Here is a 24,763-nt window from a genome sequence, read left to right on the forward strand (position 1 = left end):
CAGGAAACAGGCTGGCGTTGAAGCAGTTGACTTGGCTTTGATTTTTGGCTAGCCTATCTGCTAATGTTTGCTAACAGTCTGTGTTTTGACTACATCGTGTTTACGTTAGCAACCCTACTAGCCCTGTAGTCAACTTCCTAGACTCCCTTTGAAGTTGTTGTTGTTTACTTCCCTTTAAACTGCAGAGTTAACACGTTAGTACGACATTCCCGCCTCGTTTTTGGTTGCTCTTGGGATTTGTAGTTGTTTTTGTTTGATTCGCGTATTGCTGTCTCTTAATTTCAGACTTGTATGATAAAATAAGAACAAGTGTATGTAGATGTAATAGTTCGTTGTTGCTAAGACGTCTTTTTCTCATTTTCATTGTTTTCGTGGTGCAAACGTTTGTAGTATTGCTGTCAGAGGCCCTCCGTAACTCCCCGTCCTCTCCTCAGTGGTTTGTCTCACTTTTCAGATCTACGATGTGAAGTCCTGATTCTCTTTGTTAGGTTGTTGCCTACGGATCAAGATTTGTGTTGTTGATTTCTGCTGTTTTTCACTAATCTCTGGGTCTCTTTGTGCTGCTTCCTTTGACTCCTGCAGGGTGTTTCTGCTGCCAAAGTGTAATGGGCACGAAGGTGATCAGCCGTGGCTGCTCCCTGGGGTGAGATATCTGTTCCGTCCCCGAGCTGAGGAACCCAGACTGCTTCAAGTGCAACGGGCAGTGAGAGAGGATAAGTGACGACCAGGGAACGTGGATGCAGAGAAAAATCCTCTTTTTGTGGAATGCTGTACTCTACAGAGAACATTTACTGCATTATCAGGACCTCTATCATTGAAACACTAAACTCCTGCCTTGGAGAACATTGTCATTTTTCTCTTCTCCCTTCATGAGTTGGCTCGTTTGTCAGTCACAGGAAATGGACTGGTTTTAGTGTTGTTGTTTTTGTTTCTGACAAGCAAAGTGGGAAGCACCTTATACCTTAGTGAAAGCCCGTAACATCCGAAACTTCTACTTTGTATATTACAGGACTTTTAGTGGCTAATAGCCTGCTACTTCCTGCATTCCCCCCTGCTTTCCACCAGGCACCTTCACCTGGCTGGGAGTGGGAGGACTAGATTTTACTGAGTAGAGGGGTGGATCGGGGGGTTGTGCTATGGTCAGCTGCTCACTACCGTGCTGTTCATACTCAGCTTCAGAGGGACTCTCTGTGCGGCCCCAGGACAAGGGATAGTAAGCAGACAGAGGGATAAAAGAAAGAGGAGGCGGCGGCGCTACGGCGCAGGCCAGGTGTTTTTCCTTGGCCTACAGTTCCTATTTTTGTTTGTGGTCATTGTGGTAAGGCCCACTGGCCCCCACACCCTGCCAGACCGCAGCCATGGTGAAGTTGGCCAACCCTATGTACACCCAGTGGATCCTAGAAGCCATCAAGAAGGTGAAGAAGCAGAAGCAACGGCCATCCGAGGAGCGCATTTGCAATGCAGTCTCCATGTCCCATGGTCTGGACCGCAAGACGGTTCTGGAGCAGTTAGAGCTTAGTGTCAAGGATGGTACCATCCTCAAGGTCACCAACAAAGGTCTCAACTCTTACAAGGACCCTGATAACCCTGGGCGCTTGGCTGTGACCAAGCCTAAAGGTAGCGGCAGCTCAGGAGGAGGAGGAGGGGGAGGGGGAGGAGGAGGAGGCGGAGGCGGAGTAGGAGGAGGAGGCGGTGGAGGAGGAGGAGGAGGAGGAGGAGGTGGTGGTGGTGGTGGTGGTGGTGGTGGTGGTGGTGGTAGTGGAGGAGGTGGGGCAGTTGGTAGCAGCAGTGGCGGCGGTACCTCTCAAACCCATTCGGGGAAGAAACCGGGACTCGACTGGAACAAGTTGATCAAGCGGGCACTGGAGGGTCTCCATGAGCCCGGCGGCTCCGGCTTGAAAAACATTGAGCGCTTTCTCAAGTGCCAGGCGGATGTTGCAGCCTACTTATCGGGCAGTGGCTCCATGGGGCCCGGCCTCTTCCACCAGCAGCTAAGGGTCGCCCTGAAGAGGGCTGTGGCCCATGGACGTGTGGCAAAGCAGGGTCCGCTGTTTCAGCTCATCAGCCGCAGCAGCTCCCAGGACGACGGGACTGGGACGGTGTCCTTGGAATCACTGCCACCCGTCTGCCTGCTGCCTCACGAGAAAGACAAGGTAAGATTGAAGCTCACGTCACACGACACACTCCACGGACAGGTGTGAACCTGTGTGCATTCAAATCACACGGTCCGTAATAAGCAGTCAGCTTTTCTCGTTGTTTTTTTTAAGAAACACAACCGAGTCTTGATGTTGAGCTGTATCAGAGATGATTTTTACAAAACAAAGCATTGCAAAACATAATACTTTAACTGCGACTACATTTACATCAAACAGGTGTGAATTGTTGTGGTCACTTGGCGTCATAAATCTCTGATGAAGTCACAGATGTCCTACTGAAACACAAAACTGGTGAGCCAGTGGTGACACTAGAAATCAAGGATGCTCGTGTGTTTCCCTCATAATACATTTTGAGAAACGGAAAGAAAGTAAATATCATTCGTGGAAGTAGGAGGGAAAAAAAAACGGGCAATTCTTTCAACACATATTCTGCTGTCAGGCTGTTGCATATCGTATGCTGTCTAGATGGATCTTGTGGTAAACAAAGATATTGACACTGTGGTTTCTCTCGTGCCTTCAGATTGCTCAGCTTAAAGCTGTAAGTCTGCATGTATGAAGGTCTGAAAAATGTGTGTTCTCAGTTGTGAGTGTTCCTCAGAGTGGTTACCAGAACTTCGAATGCCAAGCTTCTGACAAGGGTACGGTCTTCATTGGAGGTACTGGACACTCTGAACAACAGCCTGCAGGGTGGTTGCAGTAATGTCAGGTGCAGCAACAGGTCTGCTTGTTTCAACTGGGGAAGGAAAACCTCAACACTGGAGACAGCAGGGCGGCTCCACCAGTGTGGAGAGTGTGTGGTTGGAAGTGTGTTTGAGACGGTGAGCACTTCTGAAGCTGGTGTGCAGTGCCGCTGTGGTCTGAAATAAAACAACCACACATCAAGAAGTGATGCTACCACACGGACCTGACGGTGTTCACTTGAGACTCACCATGAGTAAACGCTGAAGCTCCCTCAAGGCTAAGTTGCTGTGTAAAGTGAAGGTGGGTGGCCCCAAATTAACTACCAGATTTCTGGTTCTGTGACATCCTTAGTTTCATTCAAGCATATGGTTTTGTGGTTTTCCAGATGAAACATTGCAAAGTTAATTTAGAAGTGTCTGAGTAGGGCTGGTAAGACCAGGCAGATGTGAGCAAGTCTGTGTCGCAGGACCCAGCGCCATCCTCCCAGCCAGCGAATGCATGTCTGAGGGGCTCCCGGTCAGCGATGTATCAGCCCAGGGAGTGCATGTACCCCCAGTAAGGGTCTCATGGTCCAGCGTGATGCTGCTGCTGCTGGGTGGAATTATGGGCCAGTTTTTAACAGAGGTGGTGGTGGTGGAGGAGTAGGTCAAGAGGGTGGGAGTCACATGGCTGCCAGGCTCCTGCAGGGATTGTGGACCAGCTGTGGGCTGCTCCCTGTCTGGAGATGGGTGGAAGAATAAGAAAAGGAGAAAGAACGGAAGGAAGAGAGCTGGAAGAACACAGTCAAGCAAGAGAGAGACGGTGTGTAGTGGTGCCAGAAGAAGAATAGGCCTGAGTGATATAAGCCTCAGAAGGGGAGGAGAGGCAAACCATAGTGTGAGAGGAAAGCCAGAGAGACAGAGTGAGTTGGAGAGAGAGGGAGAGGCAGACATGCAGGCGACAGAGGAGAGAGGGAACACACCCACTTTTGTAACCTGATCAGACAGAGCAGCCGGCTGCTAACCTCTGCTTCTGAGGGCCAGGGACGTGTACGCACACAGATACGGGAAGAAAGGAGCGACAAATTGAGTGCATTCTGATGTCAGATTGCAAATACATCAACCCTCAAATCATGAAGCATCTACTTCCACAGTTCAGGAGCACGTTAACTCACATTTGAAGAGCTGGCATGTAAACAAACTCATTCATCTACACACGCCGTCTGCGAGCCTATCATACGGTCATCTGCTTGCCAGGTTAGACGGTGGAACGGTAGGACAATAGAAGAGTCCTAACTACTGTTTTGACTGGATCCTGTCGTTATCTGGCCCCTGTGTGGGTGTGTACGTGTCTGTGCAGGCACAGAAACACACACACACACACACACACACACACTAGGATTAGCCTAGAGAGCAGGCTGGAGTCACATGGGGTCTGCCTAACACAGTGACCTGCTTGGCTGCAGATGGTCCACCTCTTAAGACGACGAGGGACCCACCTCCTCCTCTGAGTCAGCTGCTGATCCGCCTGCTCTGCCCCACTGCCCCACACAAGTGAAAACTCAAACATAGTAAATCACACTTCTTCATCAGTGAATTAGCCCTAATCTCATATTTACACCCCAGCACATTATTGGATCCTGTGAATTAAAACTAAATACTTGCAGTAAGTGAATTTTAGCACCAGCAAATCCTCTGAAAATGTTCCCTGGTTGAAGCAGTGATATTAGTCTCCACCCTGTGAATTAAAGGGAACATTATGCTCATTTCTTGCTCTGTATTTTTACTGTGGGAAATTACTACAGTAGCTCTCCCCGTTGGGGGTAAAATCCTCAGTCATAGTACACTGGTCCGTGGTGCAGCCCCTCAGTTCAGCGCTTCATTAGCTGCTGCAGCCACTGTCCCTCACTGCAGGTGAGCACCATTTGATTTGGCTTCTGCTTTTTAAGTCCCGAACAGATCCAAACCTTTTTGAGTCAACACTGGCGTCTATGAGTCTTGATTTGTCAGGATCAAAATAATTCATGGCTTTATGCCCCTGGCAACATTTTCAAATCCTCATAGAAAAATAGCCCACAAGGTACCAAGACATATTTAATTGGCATTGCTTTTCAAAGGTTTGCAAACTGGCTTTATTTGAGGTGCAGGCGAAATCTCTGAACTTTTCAGAAGGGTGATAATGTCTCTTCTTTGGATTGGGACTTGTTACCATGGTAACATCACACTGGAGGAGAACATGTTCTTGCTGTGTGTGTTTATCCTGAACTGTATACAATATGTCTGAAACCAGTTTGTGGGTGCAGATGGCCAGTGAGTGTTAATGGTGAGGAAGTTTTGTGCCTCTGCTCCATAGTGATGTGTCCCTCTGATCCTAACATGCACAAACTCCATTGTCACGTTCCAGTTGTCCGACAGAGCCAAGACGGCAGGACATCGCCGCTTTTAAACTCCTCCATGAATGCAAATGGAAAAGGGGTTTGACTGGTCTGTCATACATTTATTTTAAAGATGTTGTTATGACATCATAACGCCTTCTAAAACCACCAAGCACCAGTCACCAAAACCAGTACTTCACTACCAAGTTGATGCCAGATTTCTGAGAACGTGGCGTTGTTGTTCTTTGATGCGACAACCTCCAGGACCACAGCAACAGGCATGCGTGTGGAGGTAGTAACACATGGAGACGTGTGTATGTCTGTAGCCCACACCGACTCTATGGGCACAGTTTCGGCAAAATGTTGGTAAACAAGTGCTAAAACTCCTCACTCAGCCAAGTCCCAGTGTTTTACTTGCAAACTGCTGAAAGTGAAGTGGTATCAAGGGTGGTGTGCGTTCAGTGGTATTGGACCAACCTCCGGGCCTCTGGTACCGTGACATCACTATCGCTACGATGTGCATGTGCAGCGCTGTAAAGGTGTTTTCATCCCAGAGGTGTTGCGTCCACCTGGCACTTTTCAGCGCGAGAAAAACAGGCCATGTGGACGCAGGGACGCAATCTGTCTACGAATAGAAGTGGACAGTGACCCCACACACCTGAAAGATGGTAGTAAATATCTGCTAACCTGAGTGTGATGGGTGGTGTAGAGGAGACTGGGGGCCCTGCAGCTGCTGACGGGGACACCAGTCCTAGTCCAGTACCACGTAGTATGAATAGTCACATAATTCTCCAAGTTTTTGTTTTTATTTTGGACATTTGATGAATTTTAGAATATTCAGAAATGATGATTGGTCCCCAATTGTAACGTATGTATATACGTTTGACAGGAAATAAGGAATAATCCAGTAGGTCCTCTTAAGAGGTTTGGGAAGTGACTGAGCGCCTCATTGTCAGACGAGGCCGTGTTTGTACCTGCCAGTGAAGCCGTGAGGAGGCTGGTGTTCGAACATGCCGTTCACGACAGCCCCCCTAACGGCGTCACCCGCGTTGTCTTAGGATGTTGCCTTGCTTTCCCCTCACCGCTGCGTGTGAATGTGTGTGTTCGCGATGTTTGTCTTTGCCTGCAATCTGTGAATCCACAAAAACACAGGTTGATGTTGCATTCTGGCTCCCCGCACTCACCCTGCTCTTTCACTGGTGCATCATTGCCTTATTGCCCTGCATGATTGCTAGCAGTTATGATTTCCCAAGGAGAAGGGGAGAGAGGGTGAGTGAAGGGGGAGGAAAACCAAAACAAATGGCTGAGCACCGGCTTTGACCCCATTTGTTGGGAGATTTGTGTACTCAACTCCCTGATGTTTGTGTCAGAGCGCAGCATTCAAACAGGATCCCAGACCCTATTTCTGTCTCTCGGTCTCCCCCCCTCCTCCCTAATAGGGTGCCATTGCCAGGTCATGAAGGGGGAGGTGAATGAGGATCGAAGTCATCCAGGGGTCATGGATATATAGATGGCAAACCTCATTGCCTCCCTGAGCACCCGTTAGCAGTATGAGGCTTTGGCCATTAGGTGGGATGGGCTTGACGCTGAGCCTTTGTGTGTATATAAGTGTGGTCACATAGTTGTGTGTGTGTGTGTGTGTGTGTGTGTGTGTGTGATGTTCATCCCGTCATAATAGGGAAGAGCAATCTCCCTGCCCTGCGATTGCCCTCTCCTCAACAGCTGGAGTGGGGTGAACCAGAGTTCTCGATGCTGACGTGCAGTGTCACGGTGAGGACGTGTGAAAAACGCCACTTGTGAACAACGTACACACACATACACACGCTGTGATTTCCCTCCAAAACCTCCCACTGACCATTTAATGGCGTCAGCGTTTGCTGCCACGCCGCAGCTAACAGTCCTTTGGCTGAGCTGGTGGTGGTACCACTACACGACACGTTGATTATTAGGAAGCATAATTGACACATTTATCCAGCTTAGTTCATTCCTTTTTGCTGCCTTCAATCACTTAAACATCTCACACGGTTCACCTCTGCTTGTTTCTGCTTCAGGTGAAGACATCACGTCCTGTCATTCGGGGGACGGTGAAAACAAAATGCCTCCCTAGACATTGATTATGTGTCTTGGCTGTGTCTTGTGGTTCTCTCTCTCCCGCTCATGAGCTCCGTCGCTGCGGCGTGTTATATAGGCGCTGGAGAGTGCTTGGTGTGTTTGCTGGACGGGTGGAAAGATTCTATGTTTGCAGCACAGCACCACAGGAATGCTGGGAAGATGTCTTAGTAGGGTGCCAAGAAATTACCTCTCTCCGTTGTATCAGATATTTTGGACCAATCCACTTTTCAAGGAGGGGATGCAACTTTCATTTCTGCCTCCATTTGGTCGACCCGCATCTATTGTTTCCATTTTGTCAGAGTACTGGCCTCACTCGACCCGACATTAGAGTCTTAAGTTAAAAAGCTGCTCCTCTCTGCTCTGGCGGTATAACACAGCACACACCCGCAGAGAAACGGTTGGGTTCAGGCGCAGGAAACACAGCAGCGCTGCAGCCATTCGTCACTTGGTCAGTTGACGGACAGAAAATGATCTGATTTCTTAGATTTCTCTGTTTGGAGCGGAGATGCTCGACAGTCTCTTGTGGAAAATGACTTGTATTTTCAATTTCACATTTTATAGTAAAAATCAGTCAGAGGAATTGTGTTGGCTAATCTGTAACTTATGAAAACATCAATAATTGAAGCCCCGCTTGCTTATGAAAATAACTATTGTCTTCATATTGCAATTTTGGCCTCCAAACACCAGGGAAACACAGGACTCTAGATCCAAATATTATGGTGTCATGTTCTTTTTATTAATGATTCTCTCATATTCCCTCATGCTACAAGCCCAGAGTTCCTCCTTTGCTTTCCAGCTGGGTGGTTTGGTAGCCAGGCTGGAGCACGTTTAGTGCGCTGTGAGCCAAGACGATGGAAGGATGGCCCTCTGGGCAGCCAGGGGAGTGGCCAGTTCAGCTGTTTGGAAGCACTTAGAAGGAGTCTGACGAGGAGCAAAGCAGGCATGATGCGTCCAGTATCAATGAGCCATTTTAATGAGTGCTTGTGTTCGAAATAATGATATGTTAAGTATTAGGATTTGTTGCTGTGATCAAGCAGGTGGATTTGGCAGGTACTGTTCCATGTTGCGCTATCCGCCTTTCAGATTTGTGCTGTTACAGGTCAGAAAATTGGAGGTGGAGGCTTTGAAAATCTCTGAGTCCTCTGAGGGAAGGTGGGGTTGGAAGTGATTGCATGAGCACATGCAGGTTTTGCTCTGCTGCTCGTAGTTCACGGTGCTGAACTTCTGGCTGACTTCTTCTAAAAATTTGAGTTCAAATGATGTTTGAATGGCCTTCAGTGCTTTCAAAGTGGTTTTGGTGCCTTGGCGGTCGGCTCAGAAAGGCTCTGCTCGTGTTCATCCTACAATTCTACAATTCTACAATTTCATTTAGCAGACGCTTTTGTCCAAAGCGACGTACAGCACTAGCAAGAATTAAGACTCCTCCTTCAGCAGAACAAAACATTCGCTCAGTTTACTGATGCGTCGCAGGACCACAACGAGAGAAGCACCCATTACTTTTCCCTTTGCTGATTTTGCTGTCTAATTTTGTTGTTGTTTTGCAGATCCCAATTTTCTGTCTAAGAACCAAACTTGACAGAATATTTTTAAAAAATCAGCTTTTCTTCAGTAGAAACTTTTGTTTTCATAATTACAGAAAATATCACAATTGCACTAAATTAGTGGATCTTTTTTACTTAAGCAACTCTAGAAGAATAAAGCTGTCCTCCTGGAAAGAGGAACTAATAAATTGGAACTGAAAACGAGTGGCTGTGTATTCAATTGTCTATCTTTCACTTGTCGGACAAAAGCAGTGGAACGCAGCAGCCAGTGAGGGAGCGGAGGGGCTGCAGCCTGGTTCTGGGCTCCGAGCTCTGCCTGCTAGCCTAACGTTGACCTCACTGTCAACAGATTGCATTCAGAATAATATCTCTCATAGAAAATGGCACTTAAACTCTGCACTGGTGTTTTTGTGTACTTTTGATCACAAGCTTCTGATCATAATGTCCGGGAGCTGATGAAGCCTCATCCAGGGACGACGGGCTGCTGATCTTTGGGTGTGCAGCTCTGGTGTTTGTCTCCAGGTGGGTCAGTCCTGTTTGGCCCTGCTGGCAGCGGAGCAGACTCAGGACCAGCAGCAGCTGCCTGGAGTCTATAGAAACAGCATTAGCAGTCGAGCCAGTGCCCAGAGGGAGCAGTTACCTCCAGCTCACTAGTGACTCTGACATGAATGGCATTTGGCACGGGAGGTGTAGCTGTGTGAGGCCTTGCGTATGGATAACCTCGCCACCCTGCAAATGGAGCCAATGTGCTGAGCAGCTGTGCAAGTGATGCTGGAGCTCAGCCAGCCGGCTCCTTTTAATACGGTTATTTAGCTCTGTGCACTCTGGCAAACCTTGATATTTTTATTTTTGGGTGCTTGGCTAAGGTTGGCCAGGTTGGCAGATCGGGGGTCTTCCCCAGGCTGAAGGAGGGAACATGTATTTCAGGCGTACTCTGAAGTGTTGTTGCTGCTGCTCGCTGCTGTGCAGGTGTATTCACAAAAGAGTATGATGGCATGCTGAGGTGAATCTTGTTAGGTTTAGTGCATCTAATGACTGTTATAGTGTGTGTGTGTGTGTGTGTGTGTGTGTGTGAGAGAGAGAGATTGTGTTTGTTGCCTCCACTCTCACAGCATGTCCTGTAACGGTGATCAATGAGTTGTGTTCAGGGTGCAGACGACCATAAGGGAAGTGTGCTGGAGGGGGGTGGGGGCGCCGAGATTTGGTTCCCATTTTAATGAGATCCTTGACTTGAGACGAGACAAGGACAACAGCAACACTTTACCCTCGTTTGCTGTTCTCTCTTTGCTTTGTATCATTTCTCCTCCATTTCTTTCTCCTTTCCTCCTCCCTCCTTTTGTTTTGTCCTTCCTGTCTCACTCGACTGTCCTCTGTCTTTGGATAACAGCGGCCAATTGAATGAAGTGAAAGCCAGGCTGCCGCTGTTATCTATTATCTCCTCATACAAGGTCTCTGACAGTGTGATTTGTTGCCTCACGTTGGAATTTGAACCATCAACTGGCATACAGGGCAGCAGTGGGCATATATGTTTAGAAGCTGGAAGTTGTAAGTCATACGTGTCTGCATGGACTTGGAGGAGGTGTTTGAACTCAGCGAGCGGCTAACAGTTGCAGCGAGGTGTGTCTTTTTGGCTAAGGGGAACGTTTTGTTCCTGAATCCATCGCAGGTTGGAAAAGGAAATAAGAGCACACGCCAAACGTGAACACATGGGGCTTATAATAGACATTTCAAGTCAAATACCAGCCATGACACTTAACTCAGCCAGCCAGTCGATGTGAGAAATTTCTAGAGCAGCGGCGTGGTGTGTGTGAGCAGTCCTGGCAGCCAGCGCTGGCTGAGGTAGAAAAGGCTGAAACGGGGAGGAAAAACAACTCTCAAGAGGAATTTGAGGATTGTGTTTCACTGTTCCAATATCCCTGTCATGGAGGACGGATTAGCTTTTCATTTTTTAGTATCTGTTGGGGATTAATTTACAATGGCAGCCAGCAACTGAAGCCCTGCTGTAATGCACCGCTCTATACGTGGTGTGTGTGTGTGTGTGTGTGTGTGTGTGTGTGTGTGTGTGTGTGTGTGTGTGTGTGTGTGTGGTGAAAGGTGACGCTCGCAGGGCTTGTGCAGGAGCAGTTGACCTCCTCCAGCAGCGAAAGGGTTAAGCGTCAGGAATGATTGAGGTGTTGGTTGCAGGCAGGCTGCTCACAGGACTGCCGCTGCAGATTTTCTTTCTCTCTTTACTCTTTCATTTGCTCTCAATCTGGATTCTTACGATGTTCGTCCTCCCTGTTTCTTCCCTCACAAGTCTTTCCTTGTATTTTCACTGCTGGTTTCTCATACTGAACCTTGTCCTTTGGCAGTTTTTCCATTTCAGACTCATTTTTTCATCCATCAGTAGTATGCACTCAGTCCCTGTAACAATGTTGTACACATCACCATTTTGTTTCTGTTCTCTCGTCACCCTGCACGTCTCTGCTTATCTGCTTCACTCCTCACCACTAATTCTAAATGATTCTCCGCCCTCTGTTTACCTCCTTCCCTCACTCTGTCACTCCATACCTTTTGTTTCTCTTTCTCTCTGTGTGCTACGTTGGGGGGGGGGGGGTAGTTGAGGGTGTTGGAAGCAGTCTGAGTCAGAAGGAAATGAACCCAATAAATCAAGCTCTTGTCCCTGTCTCCTCCCTGCCAAGACCTGCTGGCTCCCCAGCCCAATGCAGCTCCCTGCAAATACACCGCTAACCCTCTCTGAAGGCCACGCCGTTGTTTTTATTCTGCAGGTCAGCTGATGTGACCTTGAGAAGAATGCGTCACAAAGTTGGGTCGTTTGCAGGGAACATTAATATCATTGCTGATGTATAACATTGACACAGGTTATGCTTTGTGCATATTACTGTGTTTCTGTGACCTGAGAGGACTGCTTCATGAGCGGTGATGAGAGCGAGCAGCAGGGAGCATCAGTACACATTGTAGTGAGGAAGGAGTTGGGAACATAGCTAAGTTTGTAAGTACTGAACCACTGAATCAACAGCTGACTGAAGACCACTGAACAAATGTGAACATCTGCTTCAGGGTGTGTGTGTGCGTGTGTGTGTGTGTGTGTTGTGGATGTGTTGTGTTTAATGAAGGAACTTTTGCATGTGTGAGTAACAAAAATAACTCCTTCAAGAATATTACAATATAATATTTGAGGTTTTCTGTGGGGGCAAAACAACAGTTTATACAAGAGGCTCTTTATTGTGAAATGTTTTATCTTCCACTATCAACAAGTTTGGCTTTTTATATTTTAATAAGCCTTCACTGCTCTTAGCCTTTTAATGTTCCATCTACAGTGGATTTACGAGGCCTTTATATCACTGATCAAAAGACTCAAAGCCAAATAAAAACACAAGCGCAAATAAAAAAGAAGATATGCCCCGATATGAAATAGATAATTGTGTAGTGGAGCTGTTTTAAGCTCCATTGAGTTGCTGGAGAACCTGAGCGAGCAGCAGTTGACTGGTCTGAGCTGGATTCCACCTCTGATGTCATCTTGCTACAAAGCAAATCACCTCCCGCGTGGCACCGCTTTTACAGACGCTGCAGTGTTGGTGGTGACGCACAACGTGAGTGACACCGAACGCAGATGTCGAGTCTGATGTTCAAACAGGCAGGATTGGTGTCATCACATCGAAGCCTTCCTCCAATTTGTCTCCAACATGCTCGCTGCTCACATGTCACGTGAGATGTTTAGAATCCTGGTGTTCTCTGCGGTCTGTGGCCCTCAGGGCACACACACGCGCGCACACACACACACTTTTTCAGGCCATCCGTTTGTGTACGTGAGATGCAGCTGTCCACATTTTTTCTGATTCCAAAAGCAGAGTTTCTTTTTACTAGAATATTGCAAGTGTTGTTTTGGGTATTAGAGCTGCACCGTGGTGGAAAAATTGAGATATGATTTGATACATTGGAGGGAATATTAATTTTTACATCATCATTTAAAAACTTGTTAAAATGGTAATGATGTGATTCCAGTGAGAGCCTGAATCAAAGATGCTTTCTGTGGGTGATGCGTTGACACACAGTTGCACGTAATCGCCCACATTTAACCTACGATATCGTGTCCTTGCAGTCATGAAACTTGGCATAAAGTGAGACACTTTTATCGTAACTTCAGTATTTCAGATAAAGAAGGCGTGCAGTAGTTGGTATCAGTTTCCTCCCACACACGATGACATGGTTTGTGTGTTTAGGGACACAAATCTGTGCTGCCATGAAGCCTGAATGTGCGCTAAAGAGTCAGTGTGGGACGTATGACGGCGACTGGAGCTGCGAAATCCACCGGCAGAATAATCAGAGAGGGTTTCAGTGCAGGACTGAGCAGAGACGTTGACCCGGAATGGCAGCCTAACATGACCAGTCTCATGAATAATACAAGCTCATTCATCAGCACGGCTCTCTCGCTCTTCATTACCCGCCACAGTTGTAGTTTTCAGTCGGCCGTTAGCTTGTTGAGACACCCGGCTACAGTCACCCACTGTGACGGGGCACACAGGACCGCTTTGTTGTTGTCGTGTACGTTGAAGCCGCTGTGTTGACTGACAGTCTCCACTTTCTCTCCTGTCCTCTCTCCGTCTGCCAGCCGGTGGCCGAGCCCATCCCCATCTGCAGCTTCTGTTTGGGAACCAAGGAGCAGAATCGTGACAAGAAGCCCGAGGAGCTCATATCCTGCGCCGACTGTGGCAATAGTGGTGAGTGTCCATGTGAGGTGAACAAGAAACTAGTGGGTGGCACAGAGCACACGGGTCCCCCAGGTGATATGAGGTCATCAGATCCGGTTCTGGATCAGGTCTCATTTCAGATGTCAGAAGCTCTGAGTGCAGAAGAGAGTAACAACTATTAAAAAGACCATTCACTTCTCTATATCTCCCAATACTAAAGCACTTTGCTGTCATTTCACGGATCAGCTGATCACATTGTCGTGCCAGTTAAAAGCTCCAGTGAGAGCTTTGATTCAGGCTCTTTTTATCCTCGGGCCTCGGTCGGTGGACACCTCACTCTCACTGCTATTTCATCTTCTTTCTCTGATTGTAATGTAATTGTCTTTGAACTGCTTCAGACGGTTGGAAGTCAATACACAATCTTCATTTGTTTCAGGATACCGTATCAATATCCCAGCCCTCCGTATCGACGCTTTCAGAAAGAGAAAATCTCAGCGTGATGTTGTGCCAGCTACAGTTTAGCACGTAACAGTGCAACGCCGCAAATATTGTCAATACATTTTGAATGAAAAGGTTTTGACTCAATTTGTTTCCATCAAGTTACGAGTGTTATGTGCTGTAGGCGTCATTGGACCCGCCAGGAGGTACACAGCTAGTTGTTTTCTAAACTCTATTTGGAGGTTTTTAGTTGTTCTCTAGAGTATCTCAGTAGTTATGGTACTGCGATATAACACAGTTTCATCATCAGCACAGGGCTGCACAAGTGGACTTCATCCATCCGTTGTTGATCTAAACTGCAATATTTGTGAAAGCTTTTTATGGCTCAAAATACCATTTCAGATTAAGTCTGGGGCTGCGAAGACGTCCTTCCTTCACATCACCCAGATCCACACAGAAGTCACACCATTAACATTTTTAATGGAACTGGGACTCATAACGTGAAGAAATATCCAGGCTAAATAAGAGCAACTGTAGTTTTCTTCAGCGTCGTCCAACTCTTGGTCGTTCATGTATGGTGACACGTGTCATGGGGTCTCTGCACAGGAAATTCAGTCTTGTGTTGTTGTTCTTCTCCTGGTCAAGTACAGGAGGCTGTGCTGCTGTTGTGAGAATCGAACTTCAAGATGGAACTGTCATATTAGCTGGTGGTGGTTTGATCAAATCCTGCTTCCTCCACTGGTGTTTTTCTTGTTGTTGCCAGACGATGTTGAGTCAATGCAGAGGAGAGATCCTGTTCCTCTCCTCTCAGCTGCTTTTTCCTCCTCCCTCTCCTCTCCTCCTCCTCTCTCCTTTCTCCTCTCCTCTCCTCCTCCCCTTTCCTCCCCTCTCCTCTCTGGTGGCTTTCTTGCTGGCTGCTCTTCAAACGAGTCGAAGCGAAGCTCTGACAGATTGTCATTTATGTCTGAACACTCTTTGCAGCCAGGTTTGAGTCGATGAAGGCTTTCACTTCCAAAAGAATCTGTTTTTCTCCCTTCTTTTGTGATGATGCAAGTGGGTCACCGCTGTCAGTCAGCAGCCACAAAAAAAGAAGAGAGTGACGGTGACGCACGTGTTTGTGTGTTCTTGTCTACCTATCTGCAGGCCACCCGTCCTGTCTCAAGTTCTCCCCGGAGCTCACAGCGCGAGTCAAGGCTCTGTGGTGGCAGTGCATCGAATGCAAGACTTGCAGCAGCTGTCAGGATCAGGGGAAGAATGCGGTGAGTGGATGAGCGAATATGGCGGACTGGCAGATGAACGTGTCTGGGAAGACTCGTCTTTGCTTAAGTGCTGGACGGAGATGAGCTCGACGCATCTGAGGTTCTGGGATTGAGCTATTTTAGTCTGATTCAACTCCTGTCTCTTCACATGTTGGCGGTGAGGTGGAAATGGAGCCCTTTGAAAATCTTTCCCCCAAATTCTGTTTATGGTTTCCATTACAAATTCATTAATACAATATTCCGATTTAATGAATAACAGTAATTTAATGGAAAACACCTTTGCATAATTTGGTCTTTTTGAAGAAAGAGCTTCAGTACTGTTGGTGAAACAACAGACGTCCCTCTGTAAAATAATTGTTCTCCTGACTCATAGCAGTCATTTGCATACTCTTGTGCTCTAGATTTAGCTGTGGGTGTCAAGTTCCTCTGTGTGTTTTTGAATGACTGAAGCTGCAAACACAGGAGGAGACCAGCAGCGATGTGGCAGCCGGAGACGGACCGTCCACAGGAGCACGGCTCTGCCTTAGCCTGACGAGCGTGCTTCTGTTTAACGCGGCCTCGGCATCTCAGAAAGTCTCTCCAACATGTGTGTTGGCAGTGTCCCGCAAATGACATTTTTATTTTTCATTTTTTGCTAATTTATCCTGCAGTAATTTTGCGATTTACAGTTGCTTCCATTTTTATTAGTAAATCCAGCGGTTCCATCTGTGTTCTCCTCTTCGCCTAAATTGCAAGGCCTCGCGTAAATCTCTACTGTGATGATAAGAATGCATCTGCGAAGGTAGAAAAGCAAGATGTGTTTTTCAAGAATGATTTTAACGACAAACTCATATTAGAGAAGTAAATAAACCATTAATATTTTCCATAGTTATTCTTCTGTCATGAATCTCACAGTCTGATCCATGTCTGAGTGAAGAGAAACAGCTTTGCTCAAATCTTGGTCACCCTGCTGATTTGCTAGACGTCATTGCTGATGTCTGGAGCGCGTTGACGTCCTCTGACGTGCTCGGTTGGTTTGCATGTGTGCAGGACAACATGTTGTTCTGTGACTCCTGTGACCGGGGCTTCCACATGGAGTGCTGTGATCCACCCCTCACGCGGATGCCCAAAGGTAAATAAACACAACCGCCCCTTTAAATCAGCACCGACCACTTTTATGATCTCCCCCGTACAATCAGTTTGTCTCTGTTCCACCTCTGTAAGTGCACAATAGGCTCACATTTCTATGTTATATAACCATTAAAGCCACATTTATATTTGGACAAATGATGAAACCGTCTCTAGAGGTGTTGCCTGTAACAAAGTGCAATGCTTCACCGTCAAGTGTTGAATGTATTAAATAAATTCCCAGAACATATCGGTGTGTGTCTGTGTGCGTGTGTGTGAAGCTCTGTGCCTTCCTCCTCCCTCACAGGCATGTGGATTTGTCAAATCTGCCAACCCAGGAAAAAGGGAAAGAAGCTTTTACATGAAAAGGCAGCACAAATCAAACGGCGCTACAACGCACCGCTGGGACGGCCCAAGAACAGGTACAGACATGCCTTCAGCTCCTGGTGTCCTCTTCTGCCAGCCCCTGGAGGACATCAGGGACCAGCAGACTGCTTCATAAGGGATTTACCTCGTTGTTTATTTTAGGACTTGCTCACCTGATCAAATCTTAACCAGACCCTTCACTTCTTTCACAGGCCGGGGCGGCCCTTCAAGAAGCTGGGCGGGCGCGCTCGGCGGAAGCGCTCGGCCTCGGCCAATTCATCCTCCAGCTCCTCCTGTGAAGGCTACCCTGGCGATGACCGGCTGCTTTTCTCAATGCGGGACGATGACGACTTGACGCAGAGTAACCTACGCTTCAACAACAAGACCAAGGGCTTAATCGATGCCCTCACAAAGTTCTTCACACCGTCACCCGAGGGCCGCAAGGCACGGCAGGAAGTGGTTGACTACTCGCAGCAGTGCCGCATCAGAAAGAAGTCCAGTCGTAAGGGAGACGGCGATGACAGGGCAGGTAGGAGAGCTCCTACAGTCACTCAAAGCTGCCTGCATGCACTCGCTGCTGACTGTGGCAGCAAGGATGGATGGTGTTAGTTTTGTGATATTTGAATGTTTGAGATATGATCCCTTTCTGATATTCCCTCATTTGCAAATGGGAGACCAAAGTTGATCACAGCGTGGTGTGAATTTGTTGGTCTCAGCCCTAGAATGTTGCTGTTTATGCATCAAAAGGAACTGTTTGGTAATCTGAAGTGGCCAGCTGCAGCTCTCTCTCCGCCACACAGAGGGGGACGTGCCGACTGCAGACGCAAGAAGTGCCCAGGTTTCACTGGCTTGCATGGCTTCCTTTACCTTACATGTTCTAGGTCTATCAGATCTCGTCACTGCAGGATGGGCGAATTACTAACCACCCTGGTGGAGTATTATTGGGCATCAGGATTTGATTCTTGACTTTCTTCATTTACGCCCTCCAACCAATCCGACCTCCCTCTATGAATAAAGTGCTTTCAAAAGTAAAACTATCATAGACTATGATTTAAAAAGCAGCGTCTTTTCAGCACCAGAATGTATGTGACCTATCTCAGTACGTCTACAGTACAAACACACACACACACACACACACACTTGTGCCAGCGTTACTGAGTGATTCCATTTCTGGGCTTTGGTTTCACTCTTGAGTGCACACCCAGTTATTTTCTTCACCCCACACTTGGTTTAAGTTGTAAAATGCTGTGGTGTGTGATGGTCTGCTGGAAATTTCACCTTCACTAATCTGACTCTCTATGTGACAGCATGGAATGCGAATGTACTTCAATTTTGTCGTACTAAGTTGAGCATTTTGCCCTTAAATTAAAAAGAATCATAGATGGTTTGAAGGATGCACAGCAGCGCGTTGTCGACGGCCTTTGGTGTTTAGTTTTGTCTTTGTCCTTCTGTTAGTACCTCATTATTAACTAAGATTTGAAAATTAAAAAAAAAAAAACAAAATTTCTGTTTTGACTCCATCTGCATTGTAAGACGAGGAGTTTACGTCTTGTTCATCTCAGCATCGGTCAGCGGACATCTTGGCTCCATCTCACTACCGTTGCATAAAAATTGACGCTCCGTTTAACTCCTCAGACAATCAGGACGGCAGTGACTGGCGCGACGAGGACGAGCGGCTGCCCGGCCACGAGAACCTGACGGAAAAAGATATTGAACTGTTCCGACACATCCAGGAGCTTGCATTACAGGTACGCCGATGAAGAGCTCGATGTGAAGTGCTGTTTGGGTCAGGCTTGTCAGAGACGGGATGAGCTGAAGATGATGGGCTGGAACAAGAGCATCAGCCAAGCAACATGGGTGAATGTGGCCCAGTAGAGAGAGTCGCGCTCCTCCGGATGTGTTTGGGAAAACTCCAACGTGGCAGAAATGATGTCTGTAGGAAGCAAAAACCTTTGTGTGTGTAAATGAGCTGTACCAGTCTGTTGTTGTTCAGCTCAGACAGAAATTCATTTGTGCATCTCAGCATGAGTATTACAGTCATGTGGTCACAGATGCTGATTTTGTGACGATTAAGATCCTGGAAGCCAGTAACGAGGTCCGCATGTCAGACAGCAGCCGTTAGAGGTGCTTGGATTTCACATCCTGCGAGGGACTGATGGCGAACCCTCACTCCATGTTAGGGAGGGTGGAGTTGGTCAATGTAACCACAACTAGGCATGAAATAGTTGAGTGTATGATGCGCCTCACATGGGGTCATGGTTGTCGAGAGAGTGTCAGAAAGATGAGGACGGCGCTCAGTCGTGTTAGCAGGTAGCTGCTGTTTGCAGCAAATCCCCAAAAACTGTCCATGAAACTTGGCGGAGGGGTGCAGTACGGGTGCAGGAAAGACATCGCAAAATGGAGCATTTTCTTCACGTTCATTCATTTCTCAGAAAATATTAAATGGAACCTCGGCTGAGTTCCGAGTCCGTCACACTGACACGACTGTTGGGTGACTCGCTGACATGCACGCGTCACCTATTGATTGTCGTGCATTTGTTTCCTCGGCAGTTTTAAATCTGAGCAACATTTTGTGCAAACAGTTTGTGACTCCATTGACCTCAGACTTGAACTTGTAGCGCCATTGCCTCAAAACATCCATATTTTTGGTGGAGGTCAACAACCGAATGGCATTCATAAAATACAAAATATTAAAACAGGATCAGAAGCAGCAGATTGAAGCAGGACTGTGGTAAACCAGTATTTCTACTCCATGCCAGTTGACTTTTTGTGTGCAGTGTTTTCTGTACTCGCCGTTCTGGAGTGTAATATTTCTACTGCCCTGTGTTCCTACTCATCCGTTTCCTCTCTTTGTTCCTCGCGCCAACAGAAAGTCGGGGTTACAGGGCCACCGGACCCTCAGATGCGCTGCCCGTCAGTCATCGAATTCGGCAAGTTTGAAATCCAGACGTGGTACTCATCGCCCTACCCGCAGGAGTACAGCAGGTAAATGAAGTACTGAGCAGAAGCGCCGTGATTTTTCTGACCTTGATCGCAAAGCTTTATTAGCAGCAGGAGACATTTGAACGTATCTGGCACATGCACGCACACATACAGTCGGGGGCAGCTTTTCAATCAGTTAACATCCAAATACTGAATTTCTTGGCTCAGATTGAAAGTGTTTGAGTTAAAGCTGTGTTCCAGTTGTTGGTCCACGAACAAATGAACAGCCATGTTGCAGTGGGACTTCCCTCAAGTCTCTGTTCTCTCTCGTCCAGTTTCCTCATGCTAATGTGTCTTTTTTTTATTGTTTCTAAAACTAAACATTTATACCTCTCAAGTCTGTTGGAAGAAGGACAACAGACTTGAGAGGTTCAAGTTTGATTTTGATTGCAATTCGTATTCAACAGCGATGAGCAGGAGTTGGTGAAAGGTTCTAAGGATGGGTTTTGTTCAGTTTTTGCTGAACTTCCCAGCCTTAGCTGATTAAAAACGACTGTGATTTTAGGCTGGAAGATCGGGAAAAAATTCCCAGTTAGGGTTATTTTGCTATTATAATTTTGATATAATTCACAGTAATTGACATATCGTCATCTTTCATCATTTTATTCATTATTCCCATTTCAATTAAAAAAAAAAAGCGTCCTCTTAAAATCTGATGTGCAGGCTGGGAAATCTCGACTGCACGACAGTTTGACACAATTCCGCCTTTAGCAAAGGCCATTCTGTCATTTAGATACAATTTTGATGTAAATGTCCAGCCCTGTCTCAGTTACAGTAATCCTCTATTAACTTCCACTAATCAGTTAATTGCCCGGCTCTGGTTGTTGCAAGTCTTCCTTATTTTTTATGTCCACCAAGAAAATAACCTTTAACCTCCTGCGTTGGTTCAAACTGCACCTCTGATGTTCTCGCCAGACTACCCAAGCTCTACCTGTGCGAGTTCTGTCTGCGCTATATGAAGAGCCGCAGCATTCTCTACCAGCACATGAAGAAGTGCAACTGGTTCCACCCTCCTGCCAACGAGATCTACAGGAAGGATGATGTCTCTGTATTTGAGGTAAAGCCGGAGAAACTGTGGTAATGGAAGTATTAGAGTCCCGGAGAGGGGAGGGAGGGATGTTAATCTGACAGAGAAAGACGAGTCCTTAACCAGATGGATCCTTGATAATGAATGCTCTACCTATCTGATTCCTACTGATGAATTGGTCATTGATTATTCAATCATTACAACTTCTCCACCTGCTACAGAGGGAATCCCTGTTCAGTTTTGTGCCCCATGGAAAAGCTGTTATTTCGGAGGTTAAATATCAAATACCATTTTCAAGTGGTGCGGGGGGTCTGGGAGCCGAGTGCCTGATTAATTGAGTGGATTGTTGTCCGTGGGTCATTGCCTCTGCAGCTCACCAGCTCTGCAGTCCATCGTTACTCAGAGGAGAGCAGCGATAACTGGCTAGCTGCCAAACTGAATCCTCTCTTTATAGCTCTTTGTTTCTCTCCTCCACTGCTCGCTCTCTCTCTTCCCCTCCCTCCCTCTCTATCTATCTATCTGCCAGGGTCTCCTGAGGCTCAGCTGAGATCATTGCCTGACTCTTAACTTCTACTCCTTTCTTAGTGTTCTAACAGCAGCTTAAAGACCAGGGCAGTCTAGTTCCTGGGACAGAACAGTCATCCGTTAGGAGACCTGCTGTTGTACTGACCTATTTATCGTCTTTCCTCCTTCCAAAAGGTTGATGGGAACGTGAGCACAATCTACTGTCAGAACCTGTGCCTGCTGGCCAAGCTTTTCCTGGACCACAAGACCCTCTACTATGACGTGGAGCCCTTCCTGTTCTACGTCCTGACCCAGAATGACAGCAAAGGTTGCCACCTGGTCGGCTACTTCTCCAAGGTACGGCCATCCATTCAGTCTGAGTTTTATGAGTTTTTATTTTCACATTCTAGAAGAATTCCACGCCACCACTGTGACATGTGTTATTTGAATACGCTCTTGTTCACACTTCAGCTGAGGAAGTAGTTCCATTAAAGTCAATGACATCGGAATGCACAGCCGCTTACTGACTCTTCCAGCAAGTATAAAAATGCTTGATTTTGTGTCTGTGATGAACGTCCGCCGTCTGTGGAGGTTTCAGTTGCAGGTGCTTCCATTTTAATGCCTCCATGCTGAAAAAAACCCAGCAGTTAGTGAATGGGCTCATCGCCATCAACACCCAGCTGTCCCCCGCACAGGCCACATCCATTATGTGGCTGCATTATTATTATTTTCTGGTGGTGGAATTTGAATGTGTCTGTGTGTTTGCAGGAGAAGCACTGCCAACAGAAGTACAACGTATCGTGCATCATGATTCTTCCGCAGTACCAGCGCAAGGGTTATGGGCGCTTTCTCATTGACTTCAGTAAGAAGCTCCGAACCGTGAACATTACAAACATGCAGACATACATCATGGCGGCAAAAATAGCTTTGAACGACTGTAAGTTTACGCCTCCTCATTGTGTCTGACCCCCAGGCTACCTGCTCTCCAAGCGTGAGGGCCAGCCTGGATCTCCAGAGAAGCCTCTGTCCGACCTTGGTCGATTGTCCTACATGGCCTACTGGCGCAGTGAAGTGCTCGAGTGTCTCCATGAAGTCCGTGACCGGCAGATCAGCATAAGACAGCTCAGCAAACTGACGGGGATCTGCCCGCAGGATATCACCACCACCCTGCACAGCCTCAACATGCTGGAGCAGCGAGGGGACAGGTCAGGGGACACGCATGCGGACACACAGCGCTCCTTTTACTTGTACAGCAAATTCCATCAGTTGTCTGTATTATCAGAATTTTTCCTCAGGTTCATGGCATGAACTGACTAAATTTACATCTGAACATGTCCACTTTTATCTTAAAACAAATGTGCCACTGTGGCATCCATTACTAGTTTAAGTGCACCAAATTGCGGTTGTTTCTGGAGTTTGCAGCGGCTTCCCACCTCCACAGGGTCTGTAGATATAAAATATATGAAACGGCAGGGCTGTACCAATGAAAGATGCTGAGGAAATGTGTTAATCTTCTAATTACAGCAACTCCTTTGACCCCTTATGGCTTTTTATGCCATCAAATCAAGACTAGCACTACAGTTGATCAATAAATACCTTCACCACTGAAGAGTTTTTTGATTCAGGGAAAGGTTACGAGGACCAACGTCCAACATTGTGCCGCTGCTGTCACAGCTGTAATGTTGCTGCTAATTTCATTCTTCCACCTCTAATAAACCCTTAAAAGAACACATATCGCGCAAACTAAGCAAACATTAGACAAAGAAGTTTCTAGCAAGTGCGAAGGCTCAGCAGTGACCTGCAGTTCATTGGTGATTGGCCAAACTCGTAGTGGTTTGTGATATGCTGGCTTCATCTGGCAAATCTGGCACTTGACTTTGTTTGGCTCGTCTCTGCAAGTTTGGAAATTCTTCCAGATACTTGACTTGCTAAACATCTTGCCTGTGTAGTGTCAATGAAAGCCTGGCTGTGGAGCGGCCACGTGCCAGTGACAGCTCCAGCGTGATTCTGGTGACTTCAGATGAGAGACATGAAAACAGGGTCCTAGTTCTGATGTCTTCTTTTTGCTTGTTTTTCAGGATGGTTCTGGTGCGAAGGGAGAAGCTGGTGTCGAACCATATGGCTCGTCTCAAAGCCCGGCCACGGCAGCTGGAGGTTGACCCCGAGTGTCTCCGCTGGACTCCGGTTATTGTAACCAACACCGTGGTCTCTGACGCTGATGGAGATGATGATGATGAGGACGACGATGACGAACCAGGGGAGGACGACCGCAAAGAGGTAAATACATTGAAATACAATTAGAAGTTCTCATAAATTAAATAAATCTAATAAATTTCCGAACTGGAGGAAATGCAATGTACTCTCAAGAGTACATCCTAACTGAATAATTCTTGATGTTATTATTTTTGTGAATAGATCAAACCAAGTCAGAAGGTATCACCGATGTCCTGGCACATGCATCAAGGGAAGAAGAGAGAGGATGACGACGATGAAGATGAAGTGGAGAGAAAAGGCTTTCTTGGCTTTCCACTCAGCCAAAGCTCTCCGACGTCTGGTCCGGTCCGCTGTCCACCCATCCCCGAACCATCACGACCCCCTCCCCCAACAAATGGAGAGCGCAGACCCCGGGGGCGCCCACCCAAAAACTGGCCTTGGGGTAAGGTGAAGGATAGCCAGCGGGTAGGACGTCCACCAAAGATCCGCCCAGGGGAAGATGAGGAGGAGGAGGAAGAGGATGATGACGATGATGATGACGATGATGATGATGATGATGATGAGAGGACAGAGGAGGGGAAAACGGGCTCAGCTAGCAGCCCCCCCTCTCTTTTCTCCCTGGATAGGTCAGCAGAATCCACAGGCTTTCATTCATTGGACATGGCCAGGCACCCCTCCATAACCCCCAATCGAAGAGGGCGACCCCCCAGGAAAAAGAGAGGCCCCAAGCCGAGACGAATGGAGGGTCCCGGAGAGGGCCTGGGACAGCTTCCTGGAGTTTCCCGGCTAAACGACTCTCCTCCCGTCAGGAAGAGCTGCTTCAGTGAGAGCAGCGAAGAAGAGGATGATGACGATGATGAAGATGACGATGACGAAGATGACGATGAGAGGAGTGCATGCTCTCCCCCCATCCTCACCAAACCTGCCATGGGCTTCAAATGCAAGGTACGTGATTATGTGCTGAAATTAATGATGGCATTAGAATTGTTAAATTCTCTGGATTACGAATGGTTGCCACTAGACAAGATGGCCATTGTCCTAATTTTGCATCCTGTTATGCCCAGAAGCCCCCGAGGAAGCGTCGCTTTCGCCAGCGCAGCCACCCTCACAGCAGCGTGGTGACAGAGACCATTTCTGAGACCACAGAAGTTCTGGATGAGCCCTTTGTAGACTCTGATTCCGAGAGGCCAATGCCCAGGCTGGAGGAGGAGACACGCCTGAGCCACTCCTTACGCCGCTACCCTCCAGCCCGCTCTGCTCTTAGGTTATTAGACCCAGTGCCCAAAAGGGGGCGGCCCTCCAATGTCACAGATTCAGAAGATGATGGTGGGT

At 47.3% G+C, this 24,763-nt stretch overlaps 1 protein-coding gene across 1 annotated transcript in view; it reads left to right on the forward strand.

Annotated features, from left to right (window-relative positions):
• The window catches only part of kat6a (K(lysine) acetyltransferase 6A), a 31,827-nt gene that overhangs the window by 1,166 nt on the left and 5,898 nt on the right, over positions 1-24,763 (forward strand). Inside the window, exons 2-17 of the mRNA XM_086207435.1 lie at positions 583-1,692; positions 1,765-2,153; positions 13,456-13,564; positions 15,116-15,231; positions 16,261-16,342; positions 16,646-16,760; positions 16,917-17,233; positions 18,340-18,452; positions 19,574-19,689; positions 20,602-20,743; positions 21,413-21,574; positions 21,986-22,079; positions 22,191-22,422; positions 23,296-23,494; positions 23,633-24,376; positions 24,496-24,757. Of these exons, the coding sequence (XP_086063561.1) occupies positions 1,359-1,692; positions 1,765-2,153; positions 13,456-13,564; positions 15,116-15,231; positions 16,261-16,342; positions 16,646-16,760; positions 16,917-17,233; positions 18,340-18,452; positions 19,574-19,689; positions 20,602-20,743; positions 21,413-21,574; positions 21,986-22,079; positions 22,191-22,422; positions 23,296-23,494; positions 23,633-24,376; positions 24,496-24,757 (3,526 nt within the window). The 5' untranslated portion in view covers positions 583-1,358. The remainder of the gene's footprint in view (positions 1-582; positions 1,693-1,764; positions 2,154-13,455; positions 13,565-15,115; positions 15,232-16,260; positions 16,343-16,645; positions 16,761-16,916; positions 17,234-18,339; positions 18,453-19,573; positions 19,690-20,601; positions 20,744-21,412; positions 21,575-21,985; positions 22,080-22,190; positions 22,423-23,295; positions 23,495-23,632; positions 24,377-24,495; positions 24,758-24,763) is intronic.

This window comes from Aulostomus chinensis, chromosome 6 (genome assembly GCF_037954235.1).
Source record: "Aulostomus chinensis isolate RoL2024-O1b breed Wild chromosome 6, RoL_Achi_v1.0, whole genome shotgun sequence".
In the NCBI taxonomy this organism is placed as follows: domain Eukaryota; kingdom Metazoa; phylum Chordata; class Actinopteri; order Syngnathiformes; family Aulostomidae; genus Aulostomus; species Aulostomus chinensis.